Source organism: Prenolepis imparis, unplaced genomic scaffold (genome assembly GCF_030444845.1).
Source record: "Prenolepis imparis isolate NDT839.2.m4 unplaced genomic scaffold, iyPreImpa1.0 SCAF_5, whole genome shotgun sequence".
Classification (NCBI taxonomy): domain Eukaryota; kingdom Metazoa; phylum Arthropoda; class Insecta; order Hymenoptera; family Formicidae; genus Prenolepis; species Prenolepis imparis.
The window spans coordinates 3,009,060-3,029,585 of record NW_028141163.1 but is presented as its reverse complement, the minus strand read 5'-3'; the positions used below and the strand labels follow the sequence as shown (position 1 = coordinate 3,029,585).

Genomic DNA, 20,526 nt, shown 5'->3' with positions numbered 1-20,526 from the left:
GATATATGTATATGCATACAGTCAAATATTTAAGTATTTTTTAAATGAGGAATTTATGATATTTTTATTTAAAAATATTTATTATTAGATTACGTATGCTAATTACGCATATAATGCATAAAATTTCATCATAATAATTATGGTGTCAATATACCCCAATAAAAATAACGATTTGCTGTCCATCAAATTTAAATTTAAAACAATGGTGTTTCATACTCTGCCATCTCCTTTGAATATTATCTCATCTATAAAATTAATGTGCACTGCTTATCTCTTATCAATTAAATCACATATATCAACGTAATTCGTCATTTCATACTTATCTAATACATTTTATCAAGATTTTATTTCCTTTCAAACGCACAATAGAATTAAAAAAATATATATTACACATCCTTGAGATGATCCCGTATCCCTCGTGCTATTAATATCCACGCACATCGCTCTACGGAGAACGAAAGAAAAATGCGATGGAAGGGAAAAAAAAAACTCCACAAGGTAAGGTCAAGAGCGCAAATATTTCTCGAGGGAAAGTAAAAAAAAGAGACCGGTAAAGAATCCGCCTGGTCGGAGAGAACATTTCCATTCGGGCGCCCATGTATCCACGTAGATGTGTTCGGCGGTTCTCCAGCGAACCCCAAGTCCGGGGTGCGGGCGGAAGAGGTTGAGCCGAGTGGGGATGATCGCCGGAGAGGAGAGGAGGAGAAGAGAGCGTGCGGGTGAGCGAGACGCTGCGCGCGCGCGGCGAGGGGTCAGACGGCGCGGCGGACCAATCAAAGGAAGGGATGATGAGGTACCAGCGCAACACAGGCCGAGAGAAACTGTCAGAGAGGCATTACTGCGCGGCGAGTCGGCCCGTCGTGACCCGTTCTCCCATGGATCTCGGGGTTCCTCTCTTCTCTCTCGCCGCCCGTATCTTTTTCTCCCCACCAAACCGTGCTCGAACAGAGAGGATCGCATCCCCCGCCCACCCTCCCTCTTCACCTTTTCTGCTCCTACTCTGCCGCCACGAACGTCGTCGCCGTGTGGTCGGTCGCCCCCGCCACGCGCGTCTCTTCTCTCCCTCGAGAGAGGATCGGGGTCCCTCTCGTTTCGGGATCACCTCAGGCTCAGACGCTCCGAGTACCACGAAGCGGACGCCACGGCCTTCTTACACGCGCTTCTTCTCACAGTGTTCTGTTGTACGCCGAGCGGTGACGACTCCGAATCGAGACGGGACTTGCATCCGCGACCTTGAACGAGTACTCGATCGATGTAACATCCCTTATCGTAACGCGTGAAAGAGTGAGTGATATACTTCTTCTCTCGGGATGATGCGCCTTTACGGACGACTCGTTGGATTTTCTTTATCGGAGCACGAGTAGCGGTTCGCATTCTCGAGAGGTGATTCTCTCTCATCTGGATCAATCGAATCTCCCGGACTTCGAGGGTGGGGGGGGATAACGTCGAAGAAGTGTACGCGATATAGAGTATAGGTGTGTGTCATCGCGGCTCTAGCATATTCCCTCGTACCTCTTCTTCATAGACTGGTGTTAAAGTGTAAATCTCAGTTCGCTCGAATGCTGGAATTCGGAGTTCCCCTCTCGTCGGTGTGATACCTCGGCTAGGAGCGAACTCGTCTGCCACAGCATCATGGAATATTCGAAGAAAGGTATGTCTGTTTAGAAATTAACCTCTCTCTCAAGGTACTTTGGTAAATAATCAGCCTCGATCTCTCGCGTATCCATCTCTGTTTAGCCATGTTTGCTAATATTTACTAGAGTTTTTATGCATCGTGTCGTCTCGCCACGTACATTTTTTTTCCATAAAGAATCTCGCAATTTGCTGCGAGGATCGATAAATTTGACATGTTCCTTCTTTCACGAATGTCAGACGTTTCTCCTCGATACTCCGTAATTTTTTTTTTCTTTTTTTGGGGGGAAATTTATTTCTTTTAAAGGTATCTTATACGTGTGTTCGTTTCGTATGCTCTATCTCGCGCGCGCGCGTCACGTGAAATTTTACAATATTTAAATTATACAAAGTTGCGCGTGCGGGCGATTCACCTGTTTTCGTCATGGCCGTATTAGAGAGCGAGGCCTAAGTCGAGAGATTCCGCGAACGAAGCTCACAGCTTCGAGATAACGAGATTACATCAATTGTATTGGTGACGCAATTCGAGGTATCGCGCGCGAGTGATTTCGATCATCAGATCTGTAGCCAATCTTCGCAGCAAATTTGCGTCCGTCTAGTTCAAGTTGTTGGATTTCAAGAGATGCCTACACATGTAACATTACACATTACTTTTACATCATGCGCTATACGTTTCAACAAATTGCCGATTAATATTACGAGATGTCCTTTTTTCTGAAAATGAAAAATATTGGAGGAACAATGTTAAAAATTATCGCATACAAGAAATACTTGGTTACGAATTGTTCTTCGAGAATCGCGTCTCCGAAAATATTCTCCGGTCGATATCTCTTTTTTTTTCTTGAATAATTTCGCGTCATCAGTGTCTCCTCGATGTTCTTGACGATAATGGCAGAAGGGGGTAGCTCATAAATGTCAGAGGGTGCGACGCAGATCTAGACGTCGCGATGGTGACGTGTCGAAATTTTAATCTCTCTCTCTTTTTAACGATGTATTTAGAGGAGAAATTAACGGGGTAGGCCAAATTTAGCAGATAAGGACCTTTATCTGGTCGTCGAAATGCTTTTATGAAAGTCGAGCGATATCTTAGCTTTCGAAATATCAATCAGAGACAAATATTTTATATTGATTTAGTGCATGCAATGGTTTTGTGAGAGATATGAAATATATTTATGGTGTAACTTTGAACACGCAACATAACGGATTTCTATGACTTGAAAAGATATATGTAACTTTGCTACAGTAAAGAAGCTGCGACGCAAAAGATAAAGAGACACGCAATTCGAAAATTTAAGAAAATATTTTATTTATGAAAAAATAATTTATTTTTTTAGAGTATTCTCTTTACGAATGACTATGTTTTCTTGTTTTCTTTTTAATAATACTTATATGATATATTTAGAAATAAGTACACAAACGCAATAAAGAAAGAAAGAGAAATCTTTGTTTTTAATCTCGAATGATTAAGATGTGATAATATAATGACATGAGTAATATCGGATTTGATATTCCCCCACAACACATATTACGCTTTCTAAAATTTAATACCTTATAGAATATTTAATAATTGTTTTTAACGAGATTATGAAAGTTAAAAAAGATACATTCTGATTGTTATCATGAGATCCTTTAAATTCTTCAAAAATGACGGAAGATTATAGTAACTCCCACTCATTAGGGTTAATGCTTCATTAGAATTAGCTTTAGATAAATATATTAAGATTTACTTTATTCTTTGTATTTTTATCTTTATCATCAAATATTTTTATATATGTATGTTGAATGTTTTTAAAAAAATGCAGTGTTCGAATTAAAATTTAATTACATACACTATAATTAAACTATATTACGTGTGTGTATATTACGTGTTCGGATGCTATCCGAAAAAAAATTTCTTTCTTTCTTTCTGATAGAGAGAGCACAGGGATGATTATACGAGCGGCTCCACGAAGCCTGAATTAGGGTGTGGTGCAGAAAGTCAACCGCTCCCTTTTTCACCCCAGCAAAGGGGCGCCCTTCGGTAACGAGATAGATTAATTAGCGATGTTTATATTGACAAGAAAGTGCACGCGTTGTTAAAACTCTCGGAAAACTTTTCGCAACAACTAAAAAGTTGCAACGTGAACAAAGAGATCGATCTGCAAATCAATCATCGAAATAAATCACTCCTAATGCATATTTTTCTCAAATAATTAATATCGGTAAAATAATTATTTTCATCGTACTAGTAAGAGAATTTTCAAATGATTAAAACAGATTTCATATATCTTTGCGCTTAATTTTTCTTATTGAGAATCAAATATATCTTATAATTAGTATCGATGCATATGCATATATCTGTTTAAAAGATTTTTAAACATTTCTTAAGCGTCTTCTATTTAATATTAGAAAATAATTATTCTAATTTATACGACGCCGATTTCATGCACAGAATAATATTCGAGTAGAGTGGAAATAGAATCATAGGCGAGTGGTCGGCCTTACTTTGTGTAAGAAAATATAGAGTGCCGGTTAATGGATTTTTCTTGGAAATGCGTTGTAAAGATTATACTATTTACGTCGTAAGGACTTATACTATTTATCAAACATGTCGAAGGTAGCCTCGAGTTCTAAAAAAGATTTATGAGATGTGCATCATTCTTCATTCATTTCTTCATTCGTAAGATTTGATCAAAAGCGACAATATAATAAATCCATTGATCGAAACTTATTTGATTAATAGAGGATTATTTTGTAAAATTTAGATCTAAGATTAAACCAAGCTTTCGTTCTGTTAACAATACATAATAAAACATTAAATTGCCGCAAGAATTCAACACTAATAGAATGACAGTTTACTATATGCATTTAAATTCGCTATCTTATGTAGAGGTCCAGATTTTTCTTGCGCGAGAAAGTATCACAAGATCATAGAAATAATTTTTCTGATGAATCAAACTAATCTTTAAGCGAAAAACTCGATGCGAATGATCGATATCTACTCGAGGCTAAAGATCGGACATCCGTCGTTTATATTATCATCGCTTTTCCGCCCTTCTTTTCTTCCCCCTTCTTCCGCCACCCCGTTGAGGCGTCGTAAGGTCGGTCTAGGATTTGTATAGGCGTTATTACGGCGTCAATCTATAGATGTGGCCGTAGGTAGGTCGGTATGACAACCGCGTCTAAGTACATGCGGAAACACTCGGTTGGGCCACGTATACGATTGGTACTTTGCGGAACATCTTCGCACGGGGCACCTCGCGAACTCTATTCGCCCCCTCATGGTCGTGAAATTAATGAGCCACAACAGACAGACGGACGGACGATTCTTTTCTATATCCATATCGCGCGTCTTGGCAAACCCGAGAATCGTATCCCTTGGGAACGTCTCCGTCGACCGGAAATAAGAATGTCGATTTTATTTTGTGGTTAATATATTTCTTTTTTTTTTATTTTTCAATCTTTACCTCAATACTCCGATATAAAGATACGAATGTCGAGAAAAAGATAGCAATCGCTGAATTACTTATATCGGCATTAAAATAAAATTATAAAATCACGTGTGGCCTAAATTTCTGGAGGAATTTCGAGAACGAAGTTCGAATTATTTCGATTGCTGGCATCAAAATTTCGGCACTATCTGAGATTAAGATACGGAAGCTGCGCAATTCATGAATTTCTAAATAAAAACGTGAAAGTATCTCCAGGATAGACTTTGCTAAACATATCTGTGGTATAATAAATCAAAAAATAAATTGGAAAAAACTTTGCTTTAAAAATGAAGAAAAAGATATCATCTTTTCACTTTTGTGAGTTTGCGATACGATCTCGAATTCAGATTAAAAAGCAATAGAGTGAAGAAGTAATCTTATTCGAAGTGTTTTCTTATGCTATCAATATATAAAGAATTTATATTTCGTTAAAATTAATTGTATGTGTAATTATTTTATGCCAAAAATTTAATTATATTTTTAATGATTTACTTACTCATCTAATCTATCGCAGAAAACAAATTCGTAAAAGAATTGATTATTGATCAGCGCAAAATAATGTTAAAACTATTAATGTATAAAAAATTATATATATTATCAAAATAGAATAACTATTAAGTTTGATATTCAAACATAAATTTAATTCGATTAAATTCTTTGTATGTATAAAAGAAATCGTGACCCAAATTTCTCACAAAACATAAGGAATTTAAATGGAATGTTAAAACGATTGTGGAAATACTCGCTTTCGAAACAGACATTTCTATCATCTCGAACCGATTATCCATTCTTCATGAGAAAGACCAAAATTCCTTATTCAATGTTTGAAGAACATATCTCGTACAATCATCGTTTTTCTTTGAAGAACGCGCTGAATCGATTGCACGTATCATCAGTGCAATCGATAAGGAAATAAGATAATCGGAGACAAGAAGATAGAGCGGGGAAGAGCGAGAGGGAAGGGGAGAGAGAAAGAGTATTCGTGTGCAAATTAGAATAGTCATCAGCGGGTACGAAGGGTTGCTCCGGTGCGTTACGGATGGGTAAATCCAAGGTTGTCAGAGAGACGACTCTCGAAACATATTAACCGCCATCTTTGTTTCTCTTGCGTGGTGCGTGGGTGTATCCGAGCGTGGAAGAAGCGGGGATGATGAGGGAGAACCTGAACGATAGGAGAGGGGAAGTTGAGGGAACGAGGCGCAGACGTCGAAAGGGAAAGAGAGAAGGGCAGCAAGGGAGGAAAAGGGAAGACCGAGCATGAGATAGCAGGGTTACGAAAAAGGGGTGGGAAGAGGAGAGAAGGGAAGGGGAAAACAAAGCGAGAAAGAAAAAAAGAACGAGACGCGAGCGTGAGTCTGCGGCTTAGGAAGACGAAGAGGAGAAAAACGCGTAGCGTGATCGTCGGCGCGGACGGATGTCGACGAGAGAGAAAAAAAAGGGTGACGGTGAGAGGGAGGACGAGAAGACCATAAAAGAGAACAGAGAAAGACGGAGAAAGAGAGCGAACTCGGCAGACCCAGCGAGATGTATAAGAAAGAAAGAACCGGAGGGTATTGCCAAGTGCGCGCGCGAGATAAAGGGGCGAGATAAGCGAGGAGAGGAGAACATCGAGCGAGAGATAAAAAGAAACACGGTCGGGCGAGAGGGGAAAATGGAGGGTGCGTTGGAGGGGGAGGGCGGTGGAGAGGGGGAAGAAGGAGATAAAAAAAGGCTCCGGGAAAGAGATGAAAGGCGGCGGCCAATCGCGACGCGGCCCGGCGTCAGGTCGTCGTCGACCCCCACCACGGCTGCTTCAGCGCAGCATCCTACGATTCGTAGGTGGCATCGCATCGGGGCGAGCGAAACGGAAATGCGCATGTACGCCCTTGTGCCGACACGACACTGCTCCCTTTTTCCCTCGAGGCTCCCCCGGCGAGGTCCCGAGCGAGGGTGCAATGCAGATATAGGCGTGGCATTCTGGTCCTCCAGAGCTCGCTCGCTCTCGATTCCCTTGAAACCGTGGCGCGATTACGGGAGTCGCCCTTCCCGCATTCGTTTCTCTTCACCAATTCGTCCATTTTGCGAATTTAGTCTCCCTGCTGATCTTTTGCGAAACGAGAGATATCTTTTTTATATACAGAGAGAATTTCCTCTTAGAATTTATTTTGAAAATCATGGTAATCGTGGGACAATATGGTATGGAAAGAATTTTATAAGAATTTCTCTGATTTATTATATTTATCACAATAAAAATAATAACATCTATTACAATAAAGTATAAAATATGTTAGCTTTGTGTTAGTTTTACTATGCAGTTTAGCAAAATTAATCAAACATGTTTTATATTTTATTGTGATAGTGATTATTTTTATTGTGAATTCTCATAAAATTCTTTCCATACCATATTGTCCCACGATTACCATCATTTTCAGGGTAAACTCTAAAAGAAAATTCTCTCAGTAGATATACATTGATTTTTATAAATTATTTTATAGAAATTTATATATAGTGATTTTTATTAAATTTTTATTTATAGTGATTTTTTTAAAAATATGCACGATGTCAATTAATAGCGTGAAATAGATTTTTAAATATTCTAAAATTTTATATCAAAATATATTAAATATATAGAGACTACATATATATACACATAAACATAATATATCATATATAATATATGATGTCAGATATATGTAGTGCATGCATACACTATATTTTTCGCATTCGTTTATCTATGAATGAAGTGTTTGCAATTTTGCAACGTAATTATTTATATTTCTTTACATCTCTCTCGAGCACAAATCCACGTGCGAGACGTGATATTATCTACATGTTATTCAATCTAAAGCGTATTTAATCCCATCGTTTGATCTCATCTTTGCGCGGAAAATTTTTCTTTATTTTTTGTACTTTTGTTACATAAACCGATTATGAAGATGTTATCATTTTCGTAAGAATATCGTTGGAATGCATTTATAAAATATGAAATAGATCTAGTCATTAAGAAAAATTTAAGTGAAGAATAATAAAAGCAAACTGAAGAAAAAATTTCGCTGAAAAAATGTCAGTTTTATTTATACTAAATAAAATTCGTCAAATTTTATAACTTAACTTTGTTATCCCTTTGTGTAATCACGATATTGTGTAATTACAACGATATACTGAATATATATATTTCATTTATCAATTTCTCTCGAGTCTGTCGCATCGATCGTCTCGAGTGAAATTTAGTATAGATTCTTAATCAACGCAATTGGAAATCTTCCATCACGGTGCTTTCCATTTCTAACGATCGCGATGAGACCGAAGACTAATCGTTACGACGTTCTGTGAACCACGAAAAAAACGATTTCTATTTTTCTTTAACTCGCGTTTCTCGTCATCGATGCGACCGTATTGACGTTTTCTTACTTACGGTGATATCTTACTATAGGTAAGATCATGCGATGCTATCAAAAAAATTCTATTAATTTTTTTGACATATGATTAATTCTATTAAATCTTTCAATTAAATCTTTCGATCTCCCATTGTTGATATTCAACAAAATCAGACATAATTGAAATAAAATTGCAATTAATTTCAGCTATTTCTAAATTTTAATTTATACGAAACTTTAATGAATTATTTTATTTATATAATATGATAAAAATAATAATAATTTTACTTATGACAATCAAAATGGATATTAGTTGGGATCGGTTGGCCGCGAGGGGTTATTTTAATAATCAGGCACGCGTCAAAAACCGCAGACGAACTTGATCGGACTCGGTTCTCCACACTTGACCAGGGCGTGCGCATGATTTACGTGCATGAATAAAGCTCACCTGCCAACAGGTACATTTATATAGGCGCCTACCGAACAGGTTCGTTTATAGGACCACACGACGACCACTGTGTAGTCATTTAATCGGCGAACTGTGTAATGCGATATTTAGGGAACTTATTTATCGCGTATCTCATACAAGATAAATTATGTTTTTTTTTTAATTGCAGCGTGATCATAATATTATAATAAAAACATAGAATTGCGAAAAAAAACACGTCTATCTGAGATTCTATTGTGTTATCTTAATTTCTGATTCAAAACTATTCCGTTTTGTTATTAATATGTGTTATCGTAAGATGCGCATAAATATCGGCGAGTCAAATGCGAGATTTCCGGAAAGAGAATATAATACGCCGTATTACGTCCTTCGACTATTAAAGGTGTCAGTTATTATGCTTAACACCGGTATCCATTTACCGTTGCATGAGATTATACACATATATTTTGCAAGTTATTAATTTGATAATAAGCATTCTCCATTAAACTTTATTGTTTGACAGAGAATAAATAGAAACATTGTATACATATATGTATACGTATATATTAAAAGACGATTTTTAACATTTATATTTTTCAGATATTCTTTTTTTAAAAAGAGAGATCTCCCAATTTTATGTACTTATTATTCCTTGTAATATTATTTATAAATTTATTAATTTAAAAATTCTAAAAATATAAAACATAGATATATAAACTCCAAGATTTTACGGAATAATTTCAATTTAACAGATTTGAGTCTATATATAAATCTGAGAAGATTTATCTTATCGAAATTTTGTAAAATTTATTTTATTTTTCCAAACTGTTTCTTTTAATATATTTATTGCTAATCGTCTGATTTCCCTTATCACAGTCTCGCGATTACAGTTATTACAATACGTCGAATAAACTTTAATTTTGTAGAAATTCATTAAGAGAAGAGAGGAAAAGATATTTTTTTCTACAACATAACTTTATCAGGTCTTGTATTCCATGTGAACTTGGTACTCGTTATCCGTTAGATACGTATATAGAACAGATTCTAATTTCGATGAAAACGTGATAAAGAACCTTAAAAAACAGTTAACTAGGACGTGATATCGAATCGATATGATTCGTAAGATATATTCTTCTCGTTATGTTGCTTTGTTCTGGAAATCCTTGGAAAGGAAAGTGACTCAGTGTTCTTAAGATACATCTCTGAAGTATTGTTCTCGAAATATCTCCGAGTTTAATCCCATTGATAAGGAAATTTATATAAAGGTGACTTTCTAACACATCGAAAGATGAGCTGTTACGTTGTATTCCAGTAACTTTATCTCATCTTACATCAATAACAAAAGATCTATTAATTTAATTTATAAAAAAAATTAACTGTGTGCATAATTTTCAATAGAATGGTGTTTTTTTTATAGATACAATTTAAGTTGTCTAAAAATACCGCTATACTCCGATTAAAGAATCTATAATCTTAAAAGTTAAAATTTTTAAATTCATTCTTGCTTAAAATTTAAATGGAATATTTCTTTAAAAATAATTAAAAATAATTTTTTCAAAATAATAGCTTAAATACAATTCTTGTCACGGTTTCATCTTATTTTATTCTGCTGCATCACACAATAAAATTACAGGGCTTACGGAAAGGTTTAAATTTATTTTAAATCTTAAAAATTATTAAATCTATCAAATAAACACCGAAAATACATGATTTAGCCATAGTTTATCTCATATTCAAAACACGCAAGAGAGAATTCTATCTGGTCGCGTAGTCTTTTAAGAGTCTGAACATAGGGTATTCGATCAATTCCCGAATTAATGAAGGAAATATGAAGGCGATCCGCCTCTGCACGCCAGCCTTTACATCAGCCAAATCGTGGTAGCGTCTTAAACGGGACCTAATCGACCTTTCTCAAGATGCTAACTGCGTTCTCCAAAAGCGCGTGTAAATAGAATAGACGGTCGAGTGCGGTTAAAGTGTCGGGCGAGAACGTTGATAAATGTTATTGTCCCGGCTTCACTTGCGGTTCGGGATATCTGCTTCCGGAATACTCGGTCAGATTTATGTCCTGTCCTGTATGTGTGTGTGTGTTTGTGTGTGTATGGCTGTTTATCCGCGGTTTTAAGGATTTTAAGGACAACGCGCATCGCAATGCGTATACGATATATTTACATTATTACGCCATTATAACGAGATTTGAATTATGCCGTAATGATTGCGTCAGGAACAAGAGCAATTAAAGATTTTTTTTAGTAATTTTTTGGGGGAGAAAAAACTATGATACTGACTATAGACACTGTTTTAAGCGCGTTATAAATCTTCATGAGTTGGATGATCTGGATAATTATTCTGATGATCGTAGATAATTACAGAAGTTTACGAAAGTATAAGCGACGACTACATTTATTGCGTTATAGCTATGTTTTTTTTTATCTTAATTTGTGTAAATTGATGCAATCTGATCGATGCATTCTTTTTTTAGAAAAAAGGAAAAAAATAAATAAAGCGAAATAGAGACAGACAGAGAGAAAGAGAGAGAGAGATAATTACTATAAAGCCACAACAGTCGATTAAAACCGCAATGAATATTTAGAGATAATTACAGTCTATAAAATAATTTAAATGTTCTCTCTTCTGTGTTTAATTTACAAGCTTTAATTTATAAATCCGTTGCTCTCTCGTTACATCCGAAGTCTTGGTTTTCCTGTTTCGTCAGCAGATTGTGGTCCAGAATGATCGAGCTCGCTCTGCGGGTTTTTCCGGTCTTCCTGAGATCGGTCTCTGTCTGCGAAATTATTTAGTAAGAAATATAAAGAGCTAGATTTCATTGAAGTACGACTCGCATTAAAACGCGCATTTTATCTATCCTATATATTATAAAAAAAATCTATATATATATTATATCTTATATATTTATCCTATATATATTAATCAAAATAAATTAATATCTGTATGTAATAAATTGATAATAACAAAGATTGGGAAAACTTATTCTTTGCGTTGTATTGCTTGATTATATTATTACTTAGATTAGAGTATATACTATATTAAATGCATTTCACATTTATATATTTTATTCTATTGAAATATTTTTTTCATATGTTACAGCGGTTGAATCTGAAAATGGAACCGATCAAGAACAGGAAAACGAAACACAAATTGATGCCGCATCACCATCATCAAGCGTAAGTATTTATATATTTCGACATATATTTATTTAGACAAAAAAATTTAATATGAGTAATATAATTAATTAACAGCTAATATACCAGTCCTATAAATAAAAGTACAAAATTAGTAAAATTGCAATATTATGTTAAAAGCTTTAATAACACTAATCCTACAAGAAATAAAAGACACAACACTGCATTTGTATGTAATTGTAGATAATTAGAAATTCTGGCAATCTCTTATTAATCATATAAAGACGAGCGATGTCAAGGAAAAAAAAATATATACATATATTATTATATAACATATATTCAATATATTATTATATATATATTTTTTTTAAGCATCGAAATCATGTTTTATCCAAAGTGTGCGTAACTTAATATCGCGTATTTTTCCCCGGAAATAGGTCGAGCTGTCGGAGAACGGTGCGCATCCGTGTCCGATGTGTCCATCGGTATTTACCAATTCTCACGAACTGACGAATCATCTGCGTGGCCATAACTCACCTCGCAGCACAGACTGCAGCGGCGAGGAGGACTACAGCTGCGGGGTTTGCAACAAGGTGCTTAGCTCGGCTAGCTCGCTGGATCGACACGTGTTGGTACACTCCGGCGAGCGACCTTTCAAGTGCAAGTACTGCGAGATGTCGTTCACGACGAACGGCAACATGAACCGGCACGTGAGATGCACCCACCGAGTAGCGTCGCCGAACAGTTGCACGGACTCCGAGGGCAGCAGCGGTTCGGAGAGGCCTGCCACGACGAATCCGGACGAGTACAACAACAACGAGTTAGCCAGGCGCAACTCACCGAGCCTGATCGACGACCGGCAACAGGCGTCGTCTCCTGGTAGTCATCGCGCGAGCAAGCGCAAATTGCAAGACGACACCAGCGACACGGAGGAGCAGAAGAGGCACAAAACCCTGATGAATAACGGCACCATGATGATCAGGGTCCAACAGAACGGCGGGGAGATGACATTCGAGTGTCTCATCTGCGGCAAAGACTTCGTCACGGAAGCGATGCTGGATACTCATATGGAACGCGCGCATCCGAAGTCCTTGGCCACCTGCGAGATCTGCAACACATCGTTCAAGAGTCACCGGCAATTGAACCATCATCGTTTCACGAGTCATTGCAAGAAGAACGCGGGCGGTAACAACAGCCGTCGCAGCATCGTGGACGGTTTCAACGATCTCACTCACCTAGAATTTTCGTCACCGAACTTCCCGATGATCGCCCGAAGGGTGTGCGAGCAGGAGCTGCACCTCGCCTCCGGCGAGGTCCAGTTCCAGTGCATGAAGTGTCTGCATGCGTTCCCATGCAAGCAGGCGCAGCTCGATCACGAAAAGGAGTGCAAGAGTTCCTGCAAGAGCAAGAGAAACAGCAACGATAGCAATAATAACAATGACAATACCAACAATAATCTGGAAACGGAACTGGACGCTCCGTCCCCGCAGCCCGACGATCCCAAAACGACGCGCGAGATCTTTTTCGCCGTGCTAGATCTGCAGAATAAATCATCATTGGCACGCGAGGCAAAGGAACCCAGAGAGCCGCAGGAGATTAAGGACCTGAAGGAGGTGAAGGATCTGGCGGATATCCCGAGCATCTTGTCCGTCAGTTTGAACGGATTGCCGACCTTCCCGCGATCGGACACCAGCACGCCCGAGAATAACATCAAGTTCAATCCGAATATCGGCTCTTCGGGTTCCTCGGGCACCTGCTCGTCTGAATATAACGAAGAAGAGGCACAGGATGCCTTCACCGCGGAATTTCGGAAGATGAAGCTGAAGGGCGAGTTTCCCTGCAGACTTTGCACGTCCGTGTTCCCCAATTTGCGGGCACTCAAGGGGCACAATCGCGCGCATATGAACGTAGAACCAGGAATGCCGTATCCGTGCAATATGTGTCCCTTCACCAGTACCGACAAGGGGGCTTTGTTAAAGCACCTGAGATCCCATAACGGTGACCGACCTTTCGAATGTTCCCTTTGCAATTATGCGTTTACCACCAAGGCCAATTGCGAGAGGCATGTGAAGAACCGTCATGGAATGATCAGCAAGGAAGATGTTAAGAATGCGCTGATCTATCATCCGAGCGAGGACTCGACGAACGAAAACGTCGAGAGAAGTTCACCCAGAAGTATTAGAGATGACGTGCGAAAGTCGCTCGTCTATCCGAATGAGCGCGAGGAAACCTCTCAACAGCAGATACATTATCCGCCTGTATCGATGGACTGTAACCCGGGACCTTCGAACGTTTGCGCTGAGATGCTGATGAATCGCTACGAGAAGCCGGACATGTTTCACAGACCGACAAAGATACAGGCTCTGAATCTCGTGAAAAGAAACGCCGAGGACTCGAACATATCTCATGATCTGATCGTGAAGTCTAATTATTGTAAGATCGACGAGGACGCCGATTCAAGATCATCGGATGGCAGCGTATCTCTAGTCAGCGATACCAAAACAGATACACACCAAAGAATTCAAGCTAGTCCGATGAATCTGACCAAGTCTACGACAAGCTCCGTATTGAGTTCGGGGGAGGACGGTCCGTTGGATCTGTCTATGGACGTTGTTCTGGATCTGAGCAGGAAACAGAAGAAGGAGAACGAAAATTCAGAGGAGAAACGTTTTAAGAACAATCAACAGGAACTGTACGCCGCGAATCCGGCGTTGCTGTTGACTCAAGCTCTGCTGAACACAGCACGCGAGAATTCGCCGTCGCTGGAGAACTTGTACGCGAGTACCCTTTATCGCAATCTCGCCGGTGCCTCCATGATACCGCCGTATTTCCTCAATCCTCACATGTTCAGCCAGGAATTGGCCGAGAAGGGCAGACTGCAGAAGGAGCTCGTCAGGGGTTTGCAGTTGACCGGCGGCAGCACTCTTCCCGTGGATCCGTCACTGCCTAGCACCAGTTATGCTGCATTCGCGCAGGCGCGAGACACCCCGCCAATCTCGAGCGAACACAACACTTACGCGAACCTGATGAACGCCCAGATAGTCAGCCAGGTCGCATCGAGCCGCGATAAAACGGACGGTATTTCATCGAACGATCCCGTGAAGATGGTACTCAAAAATGGCGTGCTGATCCCCAAGCAGAAGCAGCGTAGATACCGCACCGAGAGACCATTCGGCTGCGAGCACTGCACGGCAAGATTCACTTTGCGAAGTAACATGGAACGACACATCAAGCAACAACATCCTCAGTATTGGAGCCAAAGACCTCGCGGTGGACATTCAACCCGAGGCAGACCGCCCGCGAATCATTCGTCTATGTTGCAGAATCCTGGACCGTCGACCTCGCAAATAACTCAACCGTATCCGAACATCCTCCCAAACTCATCAATGGTTACATCGGCGGACTATAACACGCATCCTATCTCAGATCAAGTAAAGTACGCCATTCTAGCACAACAATTAAAAGCCGATAAAATGGATGACAATGATTCAGATGACGAAATGGTAATAGATGAGGAATCAACCAACAGGGATGGTCAAGAGTCGCAAACTCAGCACGAGTTCAGCACGAGCTTGCTTAGAGATCAGTTAGAGAGCAACGAGGGCAACGTTAAAGACGTCGTCGTGAAGAAGGAAGTGTTTGAGCCCGCGGAAGATACCTCGGAAGAATCTCATGATGAACAGGCTGCGCGAAACGGCGTAGACAGGACCAGCGCGGAAGAATCTACCACTGCTGAAAACAAGTCGACACGCACCGAAGATACGAAGATCAAAACGGAACCCACCGGGAAAGAGCAGCAGGGCAAACTCGAGGACGGAGCAGCCGATCTCGCGAGTGTCTCGAAACTCTTGGACAACGCGTCTCAGCAGTATCAGCAATTTCAACCGCAATACCTGAGCGACGAGGAAGGCCTCGTGGCCTCGACCAGCGGCAACAATTCCGGCAGCGAAAAGTCCGACTCCATGAATTCTTTAAACTCCGGAAATGAGTCTTCGTCGACTAAGAAAAAGAAGAAGAAGAAGAAGTCCGCGTACTCGATGGCACCGAATCGAGTCCCGTGTCCTTTTTGCCCGCGTCAATTTCCCTGGAGCTCATCGCTGAGACGGCACATTCTCACTCACACCGGTCAGAAGCCGTTTCAGTGCATGCACTGCTCCCATCACTTCACCACCAAGTCCAACTGCGACCGCCACTTGTTGAGGAAACACAAGGCGAAGGCGAAGGCGAATAAGATGCGCCGTGTCAGAAACTCTTCCTCGCCGGACGTTCAGGTGGTTGCGAGCAGCAGCAGTAGTAGCAGCAACAACACGTTTTCCATGAGAAACGTGCCCGAGAGACCATACAAGTGCAATCAGTGCCCGAGCTCGACCTTCTCCACATTAGGCAATCTGAAGAAGCACCGATCGACCAAGCATCGCAAGACTACGTCCCGGTCGGAGTCTAGCGATCAACAAAACAGTCCACCGCAATGTTCCAACACGCAGAACGATCAAAGTGACTACGAGAGCCGGTCTTCGAGCGCGTCCGAGAACACGGAGAATCCTGCAGCCACGAAGGCGAATTCTAACATGACGTCGTCCATGAACGAGACCATCCGATCACGCAAGTCACCTAGATCGTCGCCTGGTCCCAGCGATGTTCCCTTCAAATGTTACTTGTGCGACAGCGGCTTTTCCGAACGTCAAGATAATCTGGATCACATTAAAATGCATCACAAGCGCTCGTACGATATGTTGAAGGCCAAGGGCGCCCTCGATATGGCGACTATGAATATTGATGCGAGCGAAGATCAGATGGGACATCAACATCCTAGTGACGGCGAAGAGAAGAGAGGTCGCTTTCCTGATTACAGCAATAGAAAGGTAATAAGAAATTATTTTTTCAATATTTATATATAACTATTCGGAAGATACTTTAAAAAAAAAAAAATAATTTACCTGCTTTGTCCCAGTTTGTAGTTTAAATTAATTTGTATCATTTGAGAAGGAATGACATTCAATGATCTCTTTCTCTCTCTTTATTTCTCTGAAAGATTTGCACGATTAAATGATCTCGTTCATCGAAGAGTCCGCAAAGTTGTGATACGTGCATTAATTGATGATTGTTTTTCAAAAGCCAAACTGATTAACTCAACACTTTTTAAAAAATTTCTTAATTTAGTACTAGAGCACTGTAATCGGAAATTTACAAAAAAACGTAAAGCTGATCAATTTGGCTTTTGAGAAGCTCAATTAATGCTTCATTTTTTCAGGTCGTGTGCGCTTTCTGCATGAGACGATTTTGGTCCGCGGAGGATCTCCGACGTCACATGAGGACTCACACGGGCGAGAGGCCCTTCGAATGCGACATCTGCACCAGGAAGTTCACGCTGAAGCACAGCATGCTGCGCCACCGTAAGAAGCACGAATCCGTGGATTCCGTCATGTACATAGGCAACAGCGGTGACGAGGACAACTCGCCCTCGCAGCCGCCGACGATAACACCTAAGAGTCAGCAGCATTCCTCGATCTCCACGAACACCAGCAGGCCCCGTACCCAGGACAGAATCTCTCTGCCGACCGTAGCGGCGGTCGCGACGGCGGACGCGGCACCCTGTGCTCTTATGCGGTACAATCACTATGACAACATGGCTACTCTCACCGGCAGAATGGCAAACGACGGTTCACAGAGCACCGCGCCTGCTCCTATACTTTCCCCACCACCTCCTGCGGAGATACCCAGCGAGAGCGGCGACAACGACTTGATCTCCAATCTGTTGGGAATACGCGAGAAAGGTTTGCTCGACAAGGTTCTTCTCAGCTCGGCAGACGACGCGGCCAAGTTGTTGGGCGTGAAGCATAGCGAGTGATAGACACGTCGACCGCGATGTGGAAGAAATGCGACCGGACACACGAAAGTGTTTTGCTGTAAAATGGAGAAAATAATATGCAGTGCAGATAGTTTTACTGCGTTTTCAATCAAATTTATTTCAATAAATAAAAACTTAAACAAGTGTATAAAACGTGCCGCATTTGAAAGATATGTAAATGATGAGAAAAAAGATATATAAATTATGACTTCTCTTATTTCTACTTGTTTAAGTTCTTCTTGCATAAAATAAAAAATGAGAAGAAAATTTGATTGAAACTACAGTTTTAAAGATAAAATATTAAATTATATATTTAAAAATTTGATATATATAAAATTTAAATTATATATTAAATTATATATAATTATTAATATATATAAATTTTATATATATTAATAATTATATATAATCATATTAATAATTATATATAATCATATATTAAATTTATATATAAAATTTGATATTTTACTAAATTTGATATATTACTCAAAGTATGTTATTTGACATCATTTTCACACACGTTTTCTTTACTCTTGAAAGGTAGTCGGTTATTACCTGTGCTGTATATTTTCTTCATTTTATAGTCGTGTCGCTTAATAGCCAAAAGCGAAATGATTAAGACGAATATATATACATGGTTGCTCTCTTATCAATGAAACAACCCACGCTTCTGACAAAAAGTTCCTTCGTAACGCCTCGAGTCTTCATTTTCCTTATGAGAAGCGCGTCATTTGTGTGTAACTCTCTCTCCGCATACCTTTATACATATATATGAATCATACATTTTGATCATATATACTTAAGATTTTCGTGATGTGATTGTACGGCTATATATATCACATCATTCGTTGGATGGTACATATCGTGACTGCGAGCGCGAAAAGACCTGTCAAAAATAATAATAATTCATCAGCAATGTTATTACTTAGTGTATGTACATTAGGAAATGTGCATTAGAAATTGACAGATAACACGTGTGTTTGTATTTCTTGTTCACGCAGTATTAGACAGTAGCTCGCGAGATCGCGAAATTTTCAACTTTCTCATTCCATGATACAGTTATTTGTGGCAGAATACTTATAAAAAAAAAAAAAAAAAGAAAAAAAAATAAACAAATATACTGCGACAACGAAAGACGAAACTGCATTTAAATCCAAAGAATTCATTGTTCACGCAATGAAAGTTAAGTTAGCGCCATATGCACTATAATTTTATTTATTGTTAGTCATGTGTTTCTACAAAAGAGTGAGAAATAATAGATTTAAGTGCGAATTTAATTGATATATAATAAACGTAAGCATTGTTCTAATACATTTGGCGAACGTTCGTTGACGAATGTTACGTTCCGACTCGAACATTTCGCGAAAATGTTTCCGACTACCTTTCAAATATGAAAAAGAAAATCGAAAATAATTTTATATTGGTGATAAAAACACTCGTTCGTGCAAGAATTGCAGAGTGCAGATCTAGATATCTTGTATTTAATATTGTCAATTTTTTTTCTTTTTAATTGAGAAAAAATGAACGAAAAATGCAATTTTCACATCTGCTAATGTGGAAATGTGCAAAGCAATATAGCAAAGTTTATCATTATATCATTTAAATTGAAATATCGTCGCGTGCGATTAATTTTAAGGATCATAATGTATATAGATAGTTCGATTGTTCACTTCGTGGATACAATTATTAACGTAGATAGGTAGATTATATTAGAGCGATCGAGATGAGTAGATGGCGGACTTAACTAGGCCAAAGGAAAACGATTTGTATTTCCTATTCCTTCACCTTTTCTTTTCACCCACTCCACTTTGTTTCTTAGTTTGTTTTTACATTATCTTATCCTCCTTCCCCTCTCTCCGTCTCTACTTACATCACATTTCCTTTCCTCTTCCTTCATCATTATATTCTTAGATATATAGTTTTATAGTGAAGACGATTGTACACATGGCGATAATACGGTTTTAGCCAGATTCAAAATCGAGGTTGAGAATACTTATCTGTCAATATCTGTTCTTGATCTCGTCTTGCGGTGCCTTGTCTTTACGATGTCTCTGTCGCAGGATGTTTGCAAGTTCAATCCTTGCATTAAAAAAAATCTAACCTTTTTAAAACGTTGCCTTTCTTTTGTAGAGTTTACGAAAAGTTAGATTTTTTTTTAGATATATATAAAAGGATTGAATTTGAAAATATCTTGCGATAAACACATCAACGCGCGCCGATATTATTGTTAATTAAGGCCCTTATAGATATGCTGTAGGCGAACGAAGGAAAGCTATATTTAACGAAGCGAACGAATCCATTTGAATCTTTTTCGAGTGACTTTCCTTGACTTACGAAAGTTCTAAGGTATCAAGTAATCATTGTAGCGCACGTGTACATGGATAAACTGTATTCTCTAATTTAAACCTAGAATAATAATAAACGGTATGCAATTAAACGATATACGTATTCATCGTTTATTTTTATCCAAATTGCCATTTTTTAATTAAAAAATTAAATAATTCATATCTCTAGTTTAAAAGTAATCTGGAAACAAATATTTTTTCCTGGCCACATAGTCTCAGAAAGATAAATATTCTGTAACTGAATGTTATAAAGCCACTTAATTGAATGTTAAAAATGTATAAAAATATATTGCAAAAAAAGCCTT

The 20,526-nt window shown here is 38.9% G+C and overlaps 1 protein-coding gene across 3 annotated transcripts in view; it reads left to right on the top strand.

Moving 5' to 3' along the window:
• LOC145935932 (uncharacterized) overlaps window positions 1-20,314 on the top strand; it is a 90,792-nt gene extending 70,478 nt beyond the window's left edge. The window contains exons 1-4 of one of the 3 annotated variants that reach the window (XM_083037737.1): window positions 829-1,651; window positions 11,994-12,070; window positions 12,466-16,890; window positions 17,280-20,314. In XM_083037737.1, coding sequence (XP_082893863.1) covers window positions 1,633-1,651; window positions 11,994-12,070; window positions 12,466-16,890; window positions 17,280-17,876 — 5,118 coding nt within the window. In that variant the 5' untranslated portion in view covers window positions 829-1,632 and the 3' untranslated portion in view covers window positions 17,877-20,314. Of the gene's footprint in view, window positions 1-828; window positions 1,652-11,993; window positions 12,071-12,465; window positions 16,891-17,143 lie in introns of those variants that run through there. The other 2 variants (XM_083037736.1, XM_083037738.1) reach the window with 2 other exon arrangements.
• The last annotated feature ends 212 nt before the right edge of the window (window positions 20,315-20,526 follow it).